At 39.0% G+C, this 19,703-nt stretch overlaps 1 protein-coding gene across 1 annotated transcript in view; it reads left to right on the top strand.

The window, feature by feature from the left end:
- Positions 1–11,448: 11,448 nt before the first annotated feature.
- Positions 11,449–19,703, top strand: part of LOC143862713 (calmodulin-binding transcription activator 4-like) — a 30,759-nt gene continuing 22,504 nt past the window's right edge. Inside the window, exons 1-3 of the mRNA XM_077373792.1 lie at positions 11,449–11,795; positions 12,342–12,467; positions 12,642–12,757. Of these exons, the coding sequence (XP_077229907.1) occupies positions 11,786–11,795; positions 12,342–12,467; positions 12,642–12,757 (252 nt within the window). The 5' untranslated portion in view covers positions 11,449–11,785. The remainder of the gene's footprint in view (positions 11,796–12,341; positions 12,468–12,641; positions 12,758–19,703) is intronic.

Below are 19,703 nucleotides of genomic sequence, written 5' to 3'. Positions count from 1 at the left end.
GAGAATTTTCTTTGATTTTGAAAATGGTGGGGGATTGTTAATAATTTTGGATTTTCAAAATCATGTATTTTGCATGTTTTAGTGTTTTGGAAAATGTTTTATCAAAAGCGTTTGGAAAAAAGAAAATGTTTTCTTAGAAAGATTTGCTTTTACAAAAGGATGTAGAAGTGTAGTTGAAAAGATAGTCCCGTACCGGATGAGAGAAAGGAAAGAGAAGGGCTTATAAAGCACTACACTTTTCTAATACTTGTTTGATTGCACATTGGGTTGAACCCATGGTTGGACCCGCGGGACGGTGCAACGCACCGTTCGCGCGCACACACGCGCGCGGCGTGGGTAATGGGCTATAGGGCGCATAGTGGCGCTTTATTGGCGCTTTTTAGGCGCACTTTGCACTTCGCACGTACGCAACGTCACGAGGAACGATTGGACGTCACGAGGAGCGATTGGAGCCTTTAATTTTTCCAGATTTGATCTACATCGTTGGATCAAGATGAAGGTGGACCGGTTGGATGGGTGGGTCAAATGGTTCGTAGGCCCATCAAGCCGAATGGTTCGGTTGGGTTGGGCTTCGGTTCGGGCTTAATGGTCGGCCCAACGGGCCCATAACTCCAACGGTCAAAGAGTGTGATCAAATGGGTTGTGTCCCTTCCCCCAACGGTCAAGTGCCAAGGGGGTGCGATCCACACCATAGATGGTTGATCTAACGATGACTGGGATGGAGAGAGGTTTTACTCAAACCAACAGTCACCTCTAGGATCGATCAGGACCGTTCAATATCAATGGGTGCGATCTAACGGTCAGATTTCAAACATTCTGGAAAGGTGCCCTGTAGAGGTGTTTTTCACACTGAAAAGACACCAGGTGGTCTACAAAATGTGCAGAATTCGATCATTTCATATAGGAAAACGAATTGGCAATTCTGACAGACTTTACACTCTCTTCTACACTCCTACAAAATCTCCAAGTATTTCTACATACTATTTTTCTTTTGTTTACTGTTCTAGATACTGTTTTTCTGCAGAAACAGTATCTAGAAATTTCTCTAAGGCTTGAAATTTCGGAAGGGCATTTCGGGTTTGATTCCGGTAGTGCTACGCATCATCAAACATTAGTAGGGCTTCCCTACTAGGCTTCATTGTATCTTGGAGGCAATTCGCGGATCCCCTTTGCATACTACTAGTGGGGGCGAATCTTGTCTTAAGGAAAGTGATATCACGCCTTGAAGCAACAAATTTCTGTTTTCTATCAACAACAGTACCCTCAATTTTTTCCAACAATAGGTTCTTTGTTAGGCCAGGAACATGTAGAACATCTCACAATTTGAAAGAATTAGAGTAAGTACGAAAAGTGTAATTACCAATAGTAGAGATGGGTAGTCGTGAGCCATTGTCAACAACAATTTGGTCAGTTCCTGTGTAGTGTCGTCGATCCGAGAAAGTAGAAGAGTCTGCAGTCATGTGGTTAGTTGCACCAGAGTCAGGGAACCATGTGTCGTCCAACGGTGGCTGAATATGCATATCATGAAGGGACTGTTCAAGGCGATCCACAGAGAGAGCAAAGCTAGGTAGACGTGGGCATTGTGTAGCATCATGACCAATTTCTCGACATAACTGGCATGTTTCAGATTTGAAAGGAGGACTAGTAGGCCTAGCCATTTGAGGGTGACGGCCACCATGAAGGGATCCACGACCACGTCCGCGGCCATGAAAATTGGTTCCACGATTGCCACGATAATCAGTTTGGCGATCATTGTTGCGTGATGGATTGTTATAGTTATTGAAACAATTGCCACGACCCCGTGTGGTAGAGAGAGCAATATTTTGATTGGAGGAGAGATGCTGGAGATGTTGAAGACGAAGTTCTTGAGTAAATAGAAGGTTGTGGAGTTTAGAGAAAGAGACATGATTGGTCTAAGTAGAGATAGAGGTAACAAATGAATCAAATTCAATACCTAGCCCATCAAGAGTATAGTTAACAAGATCATAATCAGAGACAGGGTGACCAGCGGCAGCAAGAGAGTCACTGAGTGTTTTGACATGATGAAGATAATCAACCATTGATTGAGAAGAAGGCTTTTGGAGGTTGCGAAGCTCAGAACTTAGGTGCAGGGTACATGATCGTGATTGAGAGGAGAACATCCGTTCAAGAGAAAGCCAAACATCTCTTGACGTCTGACAACCAACAACATGAGCAAGGACCGACTCAGATAGGGTGGCATTGAGAAGGATCATCTGATCCATTCTCATCCAAGGGATATAGTTGGGATTGAGAGTGGGATTGGCTGTAGAGGTGGTACCATTAACAATCGATAGGTATTGAGAAGGAGGAGAAGTAGAGCCATCAATGAAGGAATACATGTCATGTGTTTTAAGGATGGGAACAATTTGGCTTTTCCAGAGTAGGTAATTGGTACGATCAAGTTTAATAGAGACTAAGTGAGAAATATTAGAGAAGGGATTTGATATGTTCATATAATTATGGTGATTGTGGGTAGTTATAATCTAGTTATTATCTAGTTGTGGGAGTATGTTTTAGAGTTATGGATGTTAGTTATGGTTTATGTGTTTAGCGTAGTGGGTAGTGGATGGTGGTTGTTGATGGAGTGTGTTGTAAGTGGGAATATGGATGGGTGATGTGTAACTACTTTGTGTTTGTATTAGTAGTTGTATTATAATGAAAGGAGAAAGGAAGAAATTTTACAACAGCAAAGGAAACTTTGTTCTTGGAGAGTCATGGTTCCTCTCGAATTGAGCCATTAGGATGTCCGGTTGCCTCGAATCAACCTCTCTCTCCCTCTCTTCTATTTTCTTTTCTTTTATTTTCATTACGGCCAATTAGGCACGTAACAAATTGGTATCAGAGCCGTCGATCTAGCGCGATGGCTGCGTCTACGGAGTTTTGGGAATCCATACATGAAGATTTGCAAGAGATTAAAGTGTTGGCTTTGAAAATGATGGAAGAACACTGACGATTTGCGGAAGGCTTCAACAAAATCAGAATGGAGATCAAGAAAATGTGCAAAGAAGATAAACAGTTGAAACTTGAGGAAGTTGATGTTCGTGTAGAGAAAACTGCGAGAATTGATGCCGAAAAAGATGAAAAATCATCTTTGTTTTCGAGTTTGATCACGACGGATTTTGAAATTGGAGTTCCAAAGATCTCTACCATTACTTTTGAAGATGGAAGTCCAATTTTAATTATGTTGCTCAACAAAATGATTTCCATTACGAATTGGGACCCCGGTGAATTAAAGTGTTTTATTCAATAATTCGACCTTGAGGGCAAGGTCGTTTCGAAGGGGGAAGGAATGATATGTGCATATAATTACGGTGATTATGGGTAGTTATTATCTAGTTATTATCTAGTTGTGGGAGTATGTTTTAGAGTTATGGGTGTTAGTTATGGTTTATGTGTTTAGGATAGTGGGTGTTGGTTGTTGATGGAGTGTGTTGTTAGTGGGAAAATAGATGGGTGATGTGTAACTACTTTGTGTTTGTATTTAGTAGTTGTATTATAATGAAAGGAGAAAGGAAGAATTTTACAACAGCAAAGGAAACTTTGTTCTTGGAGAGTCATGGTTCCTCTCGAATCGAGCTATTAGGAGGTCGGGTTGCCTCGAATCAACCTCTCTCTTCCTCTCTTGTATTTTCTTTTTGTTTATTTCGTTACGGCCAATTAGGCACGTAATAGGATTAATGGAGAAGCTGGTGGGGATGTGAGAACTCACCACAGGAGAGGAGACATTGTCGGCCATTGCGGTGTTGCAACAAGGTCTGCAATAGTTGGAGGAGAATGACTCAGCTGCTAAATCCGTTAGGATATCAATGGCTCTGATACCATGAAAATAATAATTAAAGCAAACTCTTGTGTAACTCATGGTGTTATTATTCACAGTCTATATTCTATTTATATAGAGTATACACCGTAGGGATAGATATACACCATGTTGTTTATTACAAGGAGATAACAACTAATAAGTTACACTATTAGTAGAGTTACTGATGAACACATAAATGTGTGAATATTAGGTAGTAAATCATGCATATTTTATACTTAGAACAGTGCTACTTGATGTATTTTCCTTGTTTTTGGTGTTTCAGGGTTATTCCTGAATTTCCACGAAAAATGGAACTAAGGTGGATCAAAAGCGTTCAATGGCACTGTTTCGCCCTTTGAAAATTCAATTAGGATGATTTTGATTAATTCAAGAGATAGATAATTTTTTTTCTCTTCGGTTGTAAATGAGTTTTATTGCACATTTCATAAGGCAAAATGAAGAAGAAGCTACTGAATGTGCCTTGGATAGTAACATGGAGGAATGTGCTACTCTTATCAATTCAAGCACTGTAAAGGTTTCACTGGCTGCTGTTGGTTGTAATAATGGGGAGTGCCAAGGCAACCCATTAAAGATGATAGCCCATTTAATTGGAGAGCCATAAGGGGACAGTTCAATCAAACCTCGGAAATAATTATTGGGTACATCTATTTACATTGAAGCTACTACCTAATGGACGGTCAAGATCAACTTTGGGGATGAATTTGGAATAGCCCACACAATGAACAGCTTGGATTACGCATAGAGGATTTACATCATGGCTAGTCAATTCGACGGTTCAAATCATCCTATAGGGGTGCAATCAATGGACGGTTTAGATTATCATATGCATTCGCTTTCTATATCTCTTTCACATTCATTAGAAGGGATGGCCGTAAGAAAAAGAAATGACCGAATATATTATTCCTTATTAAGATGCATGGGTCCCACTTGGTGTTAATTTATGATGGGCTCATCCATATTTTTTCGAGTAAAGAGGAAAATTTGCAACCCCTTCCGCCAAAATATGTGGGGCCCATCATTGGTTCATTCAAGCTTGTGTGAGGTCAGTCACGTGGAGAAGTGCTTACTATTTATATAGAATATAGAATTGGAAAAGGCAACTCAAGGGTATTAAAAGAAGGGCTGTGGCTACTAATTTAAGGGTTGCCAAAATTACAACTTGATGACCATATTTGGAAGTTACTATTTCTTTTGATTTCAAAAAGGTATGATTAGCAAAATGCCAAAATATACATCTACTTGGATTACCAAGTTACTGTTTTTTATTCCTTATTGCTCTGTTTGGTTCCCTTTTTTTGAGAAAAATAGCAGGGAATGTAATTCTACTAATTCGTTAAAGGGTGTTTGGTAGGGAATTTAGCGAAATTGGGGAGTTTGACCGCCGGGGATGTTGGGCGCTTGTCGGTGACGTGGAATCCTCAAAATTCAATGGATGAATTTCTCCAAATCGAAGAAAAAATGGGAGAAATTCTCAGGCAAATTCTTTTTTCCAGTAATTGTCATAAGCTTTTAATTTTCATTGTAGTTTTTTCGGTAATTGTCATATGTTAGTACATCCTGTTGGTATTTTTTCATAATTTTCCCACTTTGCTTCCATTTTTCTGTAATTTTTCATTTAAAACTTAGTATTTCTGCCACAAATCGTAATGATTACTATTTTTTTCAATTTTACGTTTTTGCTAGCTACCTTTGCACCCATGTTACTCCTGCCAATCTTTGCACAAAGGATGGGCCACAAGCCGACAAGTGGCCTCGGTGAAGGTGGCTAGCAAATTCCTATACAAAAAAGGGAAATGTTATCAGCACTACTGTTTTTTATGAGGGCACTCCTCACTTTATTAAAAGTACGGTATGGCCCACACCATATGATGATCCAAACCGTCCATTAGATGGGCCATAGCCTAAATAGGTTATGCCCCAAAAATCATTTTCATAGGCTGATCCTAACCCTCCAATCTGAATGTTAGAGGGTTGATCCTAACCCTCTATAGATCGGAGGGTTAGAATCAACCTATGGAAATAATTTTGGGGCATAACCTATTTAGGCTATGGCCCATCTAATGGACGGTTTGGATCATCCTATGGTGTGGGCCATACTGTACTTTTAATAACGTGAGGAGTGCCCTCATAAAAAAACAGTAGTGCTGATAACATTTCCCAAAAAAAATCTTCAAAAATATGGCAAAAAACCTCCTTCACATCTCCTAACGCAACCAAACAACGTCTGGGAGATTTGCTCTCAATCTCCCTGTTGACTGATTTCCTTTTGATTTGCTTTTAATCTCCCTTTGACTTCTTCTCCAAATCCTCTCAACATCTACCAGCATCCAAACAGAGCATATGAGCTAAAAAGGGAAAGAGTTACTTGATTCAACGTGAAGTACATCAGCCATTCTCGCAAGCCATAGATACACTATATATGGGTGTGATTCCCTTTTTGGACTCTTCCTTGTGAATATTAAAGAGGTGTTGCACGATTTTAGAAAGGGGAAAGAGGCAAAAAATTTGGCTATTTTTTTATTCAGAAAGAAAAGGGGGAAAAATCTCACGTTTTAGTTGACCCACTTTTTCTTGGAAAGTATATTAAATTCAATCTCCCTACCTTTTATATTTAAAGAAGCTTACCACTGTTGACACTTGAAAATTGCCTCTTTCATATATTTTTGAGAAACTATCATTCTAAAAGAACAAAGAAGCAGGTCATGTTTTGTGGGGTTCGGTCTCTCTTTCATATATAGAAAAGCAAGTTTTCTTTTACTCTCTCTCTTTATCCCTCTAAGCTCTCCCTTTTGTCATCTTCCAATTCTTCAACCAACGATTGTTCTCTCCTTTGAATTTTTGTTTTTCTCTCTCCTCTCTCTTAATATTTTTGTCCAATTCACTCTTGCTCTCCCCTCTAAAATTTCATCCCATTCTCTTTTGTTCTTGCTTTCTTTCAATTACTTAGAGGCATTCTTTGGTGAGCCATCATCTACCCCACCATTCAAGGTTCATCAAAAGGGGTGACATCAAGGCGTGAAGGCGGAAGAATCGGCTTGCTGGAGGGAGACCGAGACTAAGTCCTTTTATCTTATTTGTTTATTTCAAGTTTAAAAGTGATGTACTTTTGATTATATTGAGAAAGAGTGGAGTTATTTCTTCATCTTTTTACTTTTATGGCCATGGTTTGTATTATCTTTTTAATGTTTCCTTTATCCATGAGTAGCTAAACTCCCTTACTTGGGGTTTAGATGAACCCATGGGAAACGGGGAAGGATATCGATTAATTTTTTTTTTTCACAAATATAACGTAAGTTGTATATATATATATATATATGAGGAAAGTGTCTCTAGTCTCTCTCCTAGATAAGTTTATCTACTCCTCCCTTTAAAAAAACACAGTGGGCCCATGCTGTTTGGATGATCCAAAGCATTCATTTGATAGGTCCTAACATAGATAGGGTGTGCCCAAAAAATCAGCACCAAAGGGTCATCCTAGAACTTCGTTTTGTGGTGCCTTGTGGTACCCATTTTGGACACATATAAACGTCCACGTTTATATGCGTCCATTTTGGACACGGTGTGCCCAACAAAATGAAGTTCTAGGATGACCCTTTGGTGCTGATTTTTTGGGCACACCCTATCTATGTTAGGACCTATCAAATGAATGCTTTGGATCATCCAAACAGCGTGGGCCCACTGTGTTTTTTTAAAGGGAGGAGTAGATAAGCTTATCTAGGGGAGAGACTAGAAACACTTTCCTCATATATATATATATATATAGAAAAGGAGTGTGCGGTCGAGCGCACCTAAGCTTAGGTGCGGTCGAGGGCCCAAACACATGGGTCCCAGATTTTTTGTGCTGATCAAAACCATTCATTTGCGAGGCCCCATCATAGATAGGGTGTGTACAAAAAATCAGGAGAGTGTCTCTAGTCTCTCCCCTAGATAAGCTTATCTACTCCTCCCCTTAAAAAAACACAGTGGGCCCACGCTGTTTGGATGATCCAAAGCATTCATTTGATAGGTCCTAACATAGATAGGGTGTGCCCAAAAAATCAGCACCAAAGGGTCATCCTAGAACTTCATTTTGTGGGGCACACCATGTCCATTCTGGGTACCACAAGGCCCCACAAAACGAAGTTCTAGGATGACCCTTTGGTGCTGATTTTTTGGGCACACCCTATCTATGTTAGGACCTATCAAATGAATGCTTTGGATCATCCAAACAGCGTGGGCCCACTGTGTTTTTTTTAAAGGGAGGAGTAGATAAGCTTATCTAGGGGAGATACTAGAGATACTTTCCTCTATATATATATATATATATATATATATATATATATATATATATATATATATATATATATATGAGGAAACTGTTGGTGAGCTTAAGCTCACCAAATTTATGGTGAGCTAGCTTTCCCAATCACATGGGTCCCACATTTTGGGGAGTGATCCAAACCATTCATTTGCAAGGTCTTATCATAGATAGAGGGTGTACCAAAAATCAGCTCCATAGGATCATCCTAACCCCTCCATTTGTGGAGGACAAAAATGGGGCAGATTTGTGTCTGTCCATTTTTGTCCTCCACAAATGGAGGGGTTAGGATGATCCTATGGAGCTGATTTTTGTTACACCCCCCATCTATGTAATGGACTTTCAAATGAATGCTTTGGATCATCCGAACAAAGTGGGCCCCCATGTGATTGGGCAAGCTAGCTCACCATAAGTTTGGTGAGCTTAAGCTCACCAACAGTTTCCTCTCTATATATATATATATATAGAGAGAGAGAGAGAGAGAGAGAGAGAAAGAGAGAGGAAACTGTTGGTGCGCTTAAGCTCACCAAACTTATGGTGAGCTTAAGCGCCCAATCACATGGGGGCCCACTTTGTTAGGATGATCCAAAGCATTCATTTGAAAGTCCCTTACATAGCTGGGAGGTGTACAAAAAATCAGCTCCATAGGATCATCCTAACCCCTCCATTTGTGAAGGACAAAAATGGACAGACACAAATCTGCCCATTTTTTGTCCTCCACAAATGGAGGGGTTAGGATGATCCTATGGAGCTGATTTTTGGTACACCCCCTATCTATCATAAGGCCTTGCAAATGAATGGTTTGGATCACCACAGAAAAGTGGGCCCCCATGTGATTGGGGAGCTTAAGCGCACCATAAGTTTGGTGCGCTTAAGCTCACCAATAGTTTCCTCATATATATATATATATAGAGAGAGAGAGAGAAAACGGTTCCTACACATATGTGTAGAGAATTCTCTACACACTAGCTTAAAATACAATGGGGGCCCACATTGTTTGGGTGATCCAAGCCATCCATTTTAAAGGCCCTCACATAGATAGGGTGTCTACAAAAAATCAGATCCATAGGATCATCCCAACCCTACGATTTGTGGAGGTAAAATGGATGTCTTTAAACCTTCACAAATTGGTCCATTTTTTGCCTCCATAGTTTGAATGTCATATGGATCTGATTTTTTGTGGACACCCTATCTATGTGAGGGCCTTAAAAATGAATGGTTTGGATCACCCAAATAATGTGGCCCCACTGTATTTTAAGCTAGTGTGTAGATAACTTATCTACACATATGTGTAGGAACCGTTTTCTCATATATATATATATATATTGCCCTCCACTTTTGGATGGGTTAGGATGATCCTATGAAGCCAATTTTTGTACACATCCTATCTATGTAAGGGCCTTTCAAATGAATGCTTTAGATCATCCTAACAATGTGGGCCCACATGTGTTTGGGCCCTCAAGCTCATATAAGCTAAATGAGCTTCAAGCTCACAATCATTTTCCTATATATATATATATATATATATATATATATATATATATATATATATATATATATAGAGAGAGAGAGAGAGAGAGAGAGAGAACATTTCCTACACAAGTTACCTACACACTAGCTTAAAATACAGTGGGGCCCACATTGTTTGGGTGATCCAAACCATTCATTTGAATGGTCCTCATATAGATAGGGTGTCCACAAAAATCAGATCCATAGGATCATCCCAACCATTCAAACTATAGAGGCAAAAAATGGACTAATTTGTGAAGGTTTATACACGTCCATTTTACCTCCACAAATTGTAGGGTTGGGATGATCCTATGGATCTGATTTTTTGTGGACACCCTATCTATGTGAGGACCATTCAAATGAATGGTTTGGATCACCCAAACAATGTGGGCCCCCACTGTATTTTAACCTAGTGTGTAGGTAACTTACCTACACAAGTGTGTAGGAAATGTTTTCTCATATATATATATATATATATATATATATATATATATATATATATATATATATATATATAAGATACAACTTGATTATATAATTAATGAACTCTCATGGGGAATGACATCCTTCGATCTTATTCTCCATCGACTATGTTTATTGGTTATATAACACGCCAAAGCAATATTTTCAATTTAATCAACAATCTAACCCACAACCCATGGTGGATTCTTGATTCCAAGTAGTTTTTCAATTTGAATCAAAATCCTTTTCTAATCAATTTTCTTTTGCAAATTAGTTTAGTTTAGCTTTTCTAATCAACCCTAACCCAACCTGCTTCCAAATCAAGTCGGGTTGAGTCGGGTTGGGTTCGGGTTGAGTTGGGTTTATCTCGAGCCAAATAGAAAAGGGAAATGATATCAACACTCACATGTTTTAATAAGAGTCGCTCATATATCTTGTAATTTAGTATTTTAGGGCTCTCAGAAGTATATTACAGTTTTCAAATAGCTCTTTCAAGCCCTTTAAACACTAAACGACAAGAGACTAGAGCGCCTCTCATTATAACATGTGAGTGTTGATATCATTTCCCAATTGGAAAATACAAGAAAAAGAAAGCATAATCCAACCCAAATGAAATCGGGTTGGCTTTTCCCAACCCAACCTGAGAAAATGCCAACCCCACCCGAGCCAAAATCTGGTTGAACCAGTGGGGTTTAGGTTGAGTCCGACCCAAGTTGCACCCCTAGGTGAAAGTGAGTTTGATAGAAATGGGTGGAAATATCATTTTCCTACATGTCCTGATTTCAGGGGGGACCCCCATGTCTAGCTTTTTATGTGGCAAGAAAACCACTCAACATGAACAACACGAGGGCCACGAGGCCCACGACGAGGGTATTTCCTTCAATACACAAACAGTGAGGCTTCCTTTCCGTCCTGCTTTCTCCCAAAAAATCTGAATGCCTCGTGCTTCACGTTCCAATTTGGTGGTCACTAGGAGTACCAAATTACCTACTCCCATCCTGCAAAGCGATCCAACCCGTTCATCTAGTGGGCCCCTATTCGTTTTTTGCATATCTCAATCTTGGGAATAAGATCTCTGTTCAATAACTGACCTAGATCTAGTGGGCCATAAAATCGACGGTCCAGATCACCAAGTTACATGTCACATATGCATTTTGAGTCATGGTTGTTTTCATTCTTCATTGGTCCATCATAAATCTAGGACTGATTTGTGATTGAATCTAGTGCATTTTAGATGGACGGTCCAGATCTAAAAGAGGTGGGGCCCACCTAGTTCGGCACTCCACTGGCTCAGTGGGTCCCACCATTGAAGAATGAATGGGTGGAGAAGCAACCGTTTACTCCAAAAGCAAAGAGGGGCGGGGGAATAGCCATCAGAGGGGGGAAAATATCACTCCCCGAAAATATCACTCCCCGATAGAATATCCAGAGAAAATCGGAGTGTTTAAAATCAAACGCGCGTTCTTTGAATGTTTTAGGGGTTTCCTAATCACATTTAAAGATTCTAGGGTTTTTCTTTCCCTCAGCATTTTGATTTCAACGATTCCGTCTGTTAATTCCAGTTCCTTTCTGTTTATTTTTGGGATTCCGATGGATCTCTGCTCTATCTCTCAGAAGAAACTTAGATTATGCAAGAAAATTTGTTGATTGTGCTGTTATTCTAGTGATCCAAGACCATGCCGTCTGGTAAAGACGCGTTTTCAAATTTTTTTTTTTTTTTTCATTTTCTTCTCTTTCTTTTTCTTTATTGAATTGAGTTCTTCTTCCCTTGTTTTAATTTTAAGAGCTTTGATTTTCGTCCTTTAGAGGCGATTTCTCATAAGATGTGTTAGGGTTTGTGAGGAAGGGTTTCGTCTTGTGGTTGAATTGTATAAGATACTATCCATTCTTAGTAAACTATAATTTCTTGAATTTTTCTCATATTGAATCCTTCTCATATGTGTAATACAAACTACAGAGTTTGGTTTTATAGGCCTTTATTCATTGCTCACTGAATCATTCTCATCAGTATATATGAAAACATGGAACTTAAAACTTGCTTCACAATCACAGCTATTTTGTTGTTCCTTTTATGAAATGCCCGCGATGTAAATCATACGCACTTGGCTTATGTGCTTATCCTTTTTGTTTCTTAAAATAATTTGCAATAGCTTGTCAAGAGAGTTTCCTAATTAGAAATTACATTGATTGAAAAGTTATTTTTGACTGCTATGTTCATTGTCTATTTCACAGAGTTTGATATCAATGTGCTGCTTCAAGAAGCTCGAAATCGTTGGCTGAAGCCTGTAGAAGTGTTCTTTATCTTACAGAATAATGAGAAACATGAACTTACTCCAGAGACTCCTCAAAATCCACCCAGTAACTTTCATATTCTTCTTTACTTAAAGCAATCTATCATTTTTCCAGTAATCCTGTTTTATAGGTTTATTTCATAATCACCCACTAGTTACTTTTTGGTTCTCAGTGATCATACTCACCCTTAATATTTTTATATACGTTAACAGTGTTCTTAATGGCCATACTTGTCAACAGGTGGTTCTTTGTTCCTTTTTAACCGAAGGGTAAACCGGTTTTTCCGTAAAGATGGCCATTCTTGGCGCAAAAAGAAGGATGGGAAAACTGTTGGGGAAGCACATGAGCGACTGAAGGTTTGTGAAAGATCAATATTCATATTGATTTATTGGGTCTGCAATTCAAAAAACATACTTCATCAATAAATTGGAGCAATACCAAACGAAATATGATGTATTTTCTAGTTCCATGGATTTAAATTTGTGCCGAAACCGAAATGTTTCCGTATCCATGCCCATTGACATGCATAGCAAAATCAAAATGCACACTGAAACCAATATCGTGAGTAGATTACAATATAGCGGTTGAAACATGGAAACTTTTCGGTTTCAATTAGAAATTTCAGTGAGAAGCCTGTCAAATCACAGAAAACATATATAAATCATTTGCAAATGATAGAAATTTAAGATGAAACTTCAGGAAATCCTGTAGAACAATTATTTTATTTAAAAATACGGAAAATAATTAAAGCGGTAGCTAAGAGCTATCTCAAGTTACGCTAGCAAGTTTTTGCTCAGATTATTTGTAGGTCGTAGTTCTCCAGGACTTCAGAGGTGTGGATAGCCAGACTTTCAGAAGATCTTGGGATAAAATTCGCTCCTGCAGGATCCCCATAAGAAGGTTATCCCCACGTGGACCCGAAACCCCCCATGTGGATCCCCTGATAAAATTCACTCCTGCATTATTCAAAGGGTTCATCAAACTTTGACGGATCAAGTTTTGGGAACCCCGGAGTCTCAAGCGTTGCTAGCACACATTGTGGGCATATGTGAGTCCTCTGTGTAGATCAAACTCGACTAATGCAGAAGTGCAAACGCTTTTGACTAGCATTCAATTAGTTGAGGAGGCAGATTTAGACAGTATCATCGTGGAACGGGATTACTTTAATGTGATTTGTTGGATCAAGTCAGGAACCTCCTATTTGTGAAGGTGTGAGGATGCGATAGAGGAGATCTTGGACAGGAGAGAAGGGCATGCGATCAATATCTAACATGTTTGGAGATCAATATCTAACAGGGTGGACAGGACAACATTGGATATCTTCAACTCTCTTCCACCTTGATTATCATGTAATTTGTTCTTTGTGCTTTTTCTGCTTTTGTTTAGCTTGTACCTAACCATCTTGGTCTTTTTATTTGAATAATATCGTCACAGCGTTACCATTAAAAAAATAGGGAAAAAACTTAATTTTTTTGTATTAAAAAAATAAATAAATAAATAAATATATATATATATATATATATATATATATATATATATATATATCAATTTAAAATTAAAATCATATAAAATCAGAATGAACATGAAAATTATATTAATAACACAATCTATACTAGGCTACTGAAATCGATGATCATGTTTTGATAATGGTACGGATTCACCATATTTTACATGTTTTAACTAGCCACTGAGAGCTTTGTGGGAATCCTAATAAACTTTGACAACTGATTAAAACATGTAAAACAAGACGAGTTTGCCCCATTATAAAACATTGGCACATGGATATCAGTCTCCTTTATACTGTTGTAGTGTTATATACTACATTTTATAATATTATGATTAATTCTTTGTATTTTATTAAAAACTAAAAAAATCATTAAAATTTCAGAAAAACTTACAAAATCAAAGCATGAGCAGATTTAGATATGCTCTATGATATTAAATTTATGTTGTATTTTCTCACTATTTTCAATCTTTGTTATATTTTTATAAAATATTAAAAATTATTTACAAAATAAAAATTTCTTTCTTTGTCAATTTATGCATTAGTGGTATGTTTTTATCAATATGTTGGTATGCTATATCAGTATGCGTTACATAATTATTTTTATTTGAATTAGTGTGACGTATGGTATATATATTATTTATAAATATATATTTTTTGAAACGGATTATTTATAAATATTTTATGAAGGGATTTGCTAGCATCTGTGAAACTACCGTTACTCCAAAAGCTTAAGTTGTTGGAGAAGGTGTTATTTATTCTTTTTTGTGCTTTAACCAAGGAAGCAGGATTCTTCCCTGGGAGTGGGGAACTTCGATTCCCGGGTTCTCGAACCCGAAACAGGAATCTTCTTGAATCCCCAAAAACTAGGAATCCCGATTCGGATTCGCCGAAAACCCGATTCCTACTTTTGGAAATCTCGGTTTATGATTCCCAGGAAACCCGATTCCTACTTCTTGGAACCATGATTTAATGTTATGTGAAACGTGATTTCTCGGCGATTCCCCGGAGATTCCTTGGCGATTCCCAAACAATTCCCCAAAGATTCCCCAACAATTCCCCGACGATTCCCCGGCGACTCCCCGACTCTCCTGTGACTCTCCGCGATTTCACGATTCCCGCTTCCGACCATCCCGGGAGCCTTCGATTCCCGTTTCGATTCCTACTCTTGCTACTTTGGCTTTAACACTCCCCCTCACGTGTGGCCCCGCTTTCTTTGGGTTGATGGCACATGTTGCCCCACTTTTGGGTGGAGCATTGCTTGTTGATTTTTGACATCAAGGAGGTTTGCGCATCAATGACATAAAGGGCTATCGTTTTGAACTGAGAGAGATATTGAGAGAGATCCAAATTCCAGTTCTTAGTTACTTAATGGGCATTTCCATATCTTTTAATGTAATGAGCCTACCCTCTCTTCTCTGTTCGTATTCCACGATATCGAAACTGATACAAGACCATAATAGAATATTCGGAGATTTGTGCTTGAAATAGCTGCCTTTCATTTTCAGGACCTTTGCTCTGATATCATGAGAAACTACCAGTTACTCCAAAAGCTTAAGCTGTTGGGGAAGATTAAGGCATTTTGCGGATGGGATATTACATGTGAGAGCAGCCACATCACGAATGAAGACAAATTCTGCTGAAAAGTGAGGCGGTGTGGCTGCTCTCACATGCAACAGCCCATCTGCGAAATGCCTTCTGCGATGGACGCTAGCAAATCTCGTTTATGAATTATATGCGAAATGTGGTATGTATTGAATTATTAGACATGTGCGACAACACATGTCACTAGGTGTCCTATTTAGTTAAAGAGTTATGGATTTTTTTTTTGCGTAGATGATCTTTTTTTAGTGTTATGTGTTGATTCAAGCACTTCCTGAAGTTTCATCTTAAATGTCCATCATTTGCATATATTTCCATATGTTTTTGTGATTTTGCAGCATTTCCACCAAATTTTTTTCATTTCCGTTATGACTGAAATGCACACCGGAGCCTAAAACCTGAAACCTTGGCTAGTTCTTAGGAGCTAGGACAAGCAAACCTTATTTGAAATTGCTCAAATCTAGATCTTAAAACAAACTAACTTTTCATGGTGTTTGTGTTGTCTTGGGATCCCCAACTTTATTTTCTTTTTTGTGAGAATGGACGTAGAAATTGAAATGCCTACCGAATAGTTCCAAATGATAGGTCGCTGCAATGATAAACTTATAAGAGTTTGCATAAATGTAGCTTACAATACCTTGAAATTTTTCTCTAAATGTAGCTTAGAATACCTTGAAATTTTTCTCTAAATGGAGAGCTTGTACGCAGTCGATCTTTTACTAACACTGCTTTGTGCTCTTTATTTTTTCCTTTTTGAATTGCAATAAAATTCATTAAAAGTAAAAGAAACTTCAAGAACGAGGGGGCCTCGAAAAGAAAAGAAAACCAGACAAACAACAACTTCAAAATAGAAAAGATAGACTAAAAGAGGAATAAAATAAAATAATACTAGTCTCATATCTATTGATCCTGGAGTGGGCAATTCAATTTCCCTCACTATTAGCTGAACACCAAATATACCGGATAGCCACATTGTAAATCTCCAAGAATAACAATCACCATTCATCACTCATTTGATAAGGGAATCATCCTCTATGGTGAGACGATCCATCACATTTTGATCAGCCAGTCTAGTATCACATAGAAGAGCCTGAACCTCTGCCAAATTAGAATCTTTCTCGCCAAAGGGGCCCAAGAAAGCCCATCTACCCTCACTCGAAGAGCTACTAAGAAGACCTCCAATGCTGGCAGGACTTGGATTTTCGAGAAAACATCTCAGCTATGTGGATAGGAATAACCCAACTGACTCCAAACATGCTGAGAACAGATGACCATATTGTACTCCAAGCTGACGATCACACAAAAATCATGGGCAAAACGACGAGATTAAGAGCAAAAACTAAATTCTTTTTTTTTTTTGGGTTTTGTGTGTGTGTGTGTGTTGGGAGAGGGGGGGGGGGGGGGGGGGGGGAGGAGGGGTTTGGGTTGTGTGTGTGCAAGGGTATCTGACCCAAAATTTATACAAAATAATTAGCCGACCGAATTTGAGGTAAGATTCTTGATCGAGATATGAAAAACTTCGTTTTCTTTTTTAATGTTGAACTGTGTATGGAATCATTTATGAATGGCGAGATTTGCTGACCAGTTATCTCATCTAAGTAAAGCTTAGATTTGTGTTTGACTTGGCCAAAACTCATCTCCTTGACTCCAAAATCTGGCCAATCTAAATCTGCATCAGCTCATCTGAGTTTTGAGCCGAGTCGACTAGTTTTGAAACACCGGCTGAAAGCGTCCAATAATGATAATCCCTCGTCGCCAATAATAGGAGCAAGTTTTCTTCTTCTTACTCTTTGATGCTAGGTGTCTGAATTCCCTACATGTAGCCATTGAACTTTAGTCAAATCGCATTGTCTTTGTTTGCAATTGTCACATTGGGTAAGAAAGACTTTGAAGAGAGTAGAGAAGATTGTCACATTGGGTCGAGGAATGGCTTGGGCCGTGAGATGGGAGGCTTATATTACCTAGACTCCGTACCTACTGGCGGTGCACTTCGCACTTCTGTCGACGCTTATCAGTGGCAATGTCGTTTGGGTCATCCTCCTGTAGATAAATTACGGAAATCTCCTTTTCTTACTAAGTCTATTGAGTCGTTTTCATGTGAGTCTTGTGAGTTGGGAAAGCACCATCGAGTGTCTATTCCTTCGCGTGGTGGTCGATGGTCGTCCAGACCGTTTGAACTTATTCATTATGATGTATGGGGACCTGCACAAACTACTTCTTTATATGGTTATCGGTATTTTGTTATATTTGTTGATGATTGTTCTCGTACTACATGGCTTTTTCTTCTCAAAGAACATTTTGATGTGTTTAATGCCTTCCATAGTTTTTATTTTGAAATTGAAAATCAGTTTAAATGTTCTATCTCTTATTTACGCACTGATAATGCCAAGGAGTACTTTTCTCATAGTAGTGGTTTCAGACAGTTCCTTGACTCTCGCGGTATTATTCATCAGTCCTCTTGTGCCTATTCTTCGCAGCAAAATGGGGTTGCCGAGCGTAAAACCAGGTACCTTTTAGATATGACTCGCACCCTCATGTTTCAAATGCTAGTACCGAAGGTATATTGGGGTGATGCCGTATTCACGGCATGTTTTCTAGGGAATCGCCTGCTATCTTCCGTACTTTCTGGTCAGACCCCCTTCTCTGTCCTATACCGTCTCGGTAATCCTTTCCCTTTACTACCTCGTGTGTTTGGTTGTACTTGCTCTGTTCACAAGTTAGCTCTGGAACTGGATAAGTTGGACCCTCGTTCTAAGAAATGTATCTTTTTGGGTTACTCTCGAACACAAAAAAGATACAAATGCTACAGTCCTCGCATGCGCAAAACGTTTATTCGGCTGATGTTTCATTCTTTGAGGATACTCCTTATTTCTCTGATTCTCAGGTTACTGTGGCTGAGCCACCGAGTTTACTTTTCCCTCTGTCCGAACCTAATATTATTAGCCCGACTCCTGGTTCCTCTTCGGCCAAACCTATCAAACCTATCACGGATTCTCCCTCAGCAAAACCTATGAATAGATTCTCCAGAAATTCCTGCTTTGCCGGCGACAAAAGTGTATAGCCGCGGTCCTAGGTAGGTATATTAACCTCCATCTCCTCCCCAAGCCAACTCTCCTTCTATGTCTGATGATCACGGTTCAGGTAATCCTATTATTATCTCTGACTCTCCGGTTGCAAGTCGTACTCGTTCTCGTACAACTGCTCCACCAATTTCACAGTTTGTATATTATGATCATCTTTGACCCAAATTTCGATCTTTTGTTTCCAGTGTTTATTCCTTTTATTTTCCAAAATCAGTTACAGAGGCATTGGCTCATCCTGGCTGGAAGGAAGGCTGCAATGGATGCTGAGATTGATGCCCTACATTCAAATAGCACATGGCATCTTGTTCCCTTACCTTCTGGTGCGCAGGCCGTTGGCTGTCATTGGGTATTTGCTATTAAATATCAGCCTGATGGGACCATTGAGCGTCTCAAAGCGAGACTCGTTGCTAATGGTTACACTCAGACATTTGGTGTTGATTACCAGGAGATTTTCTCTCCGGTTGCGAAAATACCCTCTGTACGAGTGTTGATTTCTATTGCAGTTAATCGTGGTTGGCCACTCTATCAGTTGGATGTGAAAAATGCCTTCCTACATGGTGACCTTACTGAGGAAGTGTATATGGAGCAACCTCTTGGGTATGTTGCTCAGGGGGAGATGGGTTCATCAATGTGTTGCCTTAAGAAAGCTATCTATGGGTTGAAGCAATCCCCGGGGACATGGTTTGGTCGTTTTAGAGGTGCAGTTATGCATTTTGGCATGAAATGCTTGGTTGATCATTCAATGTTTAGCCATCACTCCAATACTGGATATGTTTTCTTGATTGTTTATGTCGATGACATCGTCATTACTGGAAATGATCAAGATGGGATACATAGATTGAAGATCTTCCTTCAGAAAGAATTTGTGACAAAGGACTTGGGTCTTCTCAGATATTTCGTGGAATTGAAGTTGCTCACTCTAAACATGGTCTTTCCCTATCACAAAGGAAGTACACTTTAGATATTCTAGAGGAGACAAGCTCCATGGGAATAAAACCAACATCTATTCATATGGACCCAAATGTAAGGCTCATTCCTGAACAAGGAGAGTTATTTGAGGATCCAGGCCGATACAGGAGATTAGTGGGAAAGTTGATTTATTTGACTGTTATC

This window comes from Tasmannia lanceolata, unplaced genomic scaffold (assembly GCF_043159265.1).
Source record: "Tasmannia lanceolata isolate RefF3 unplaced genomic scaffold, GAP_Taslan_0.1 ptg000037l, whole genome shotgun sequence".
Lineage (NCBI taxonomy): Eukaryota > Viridiplantae > Streptophyta > Magnoliopsida > Canellales > Winteraceae > Tasmannia > Tasmannia lanceolata.
The sequence above is the reverse complement of the archived record's forward strand: the minus strand, read 5'-3'. Positions and strand labels throughout refer to the sequence as shown.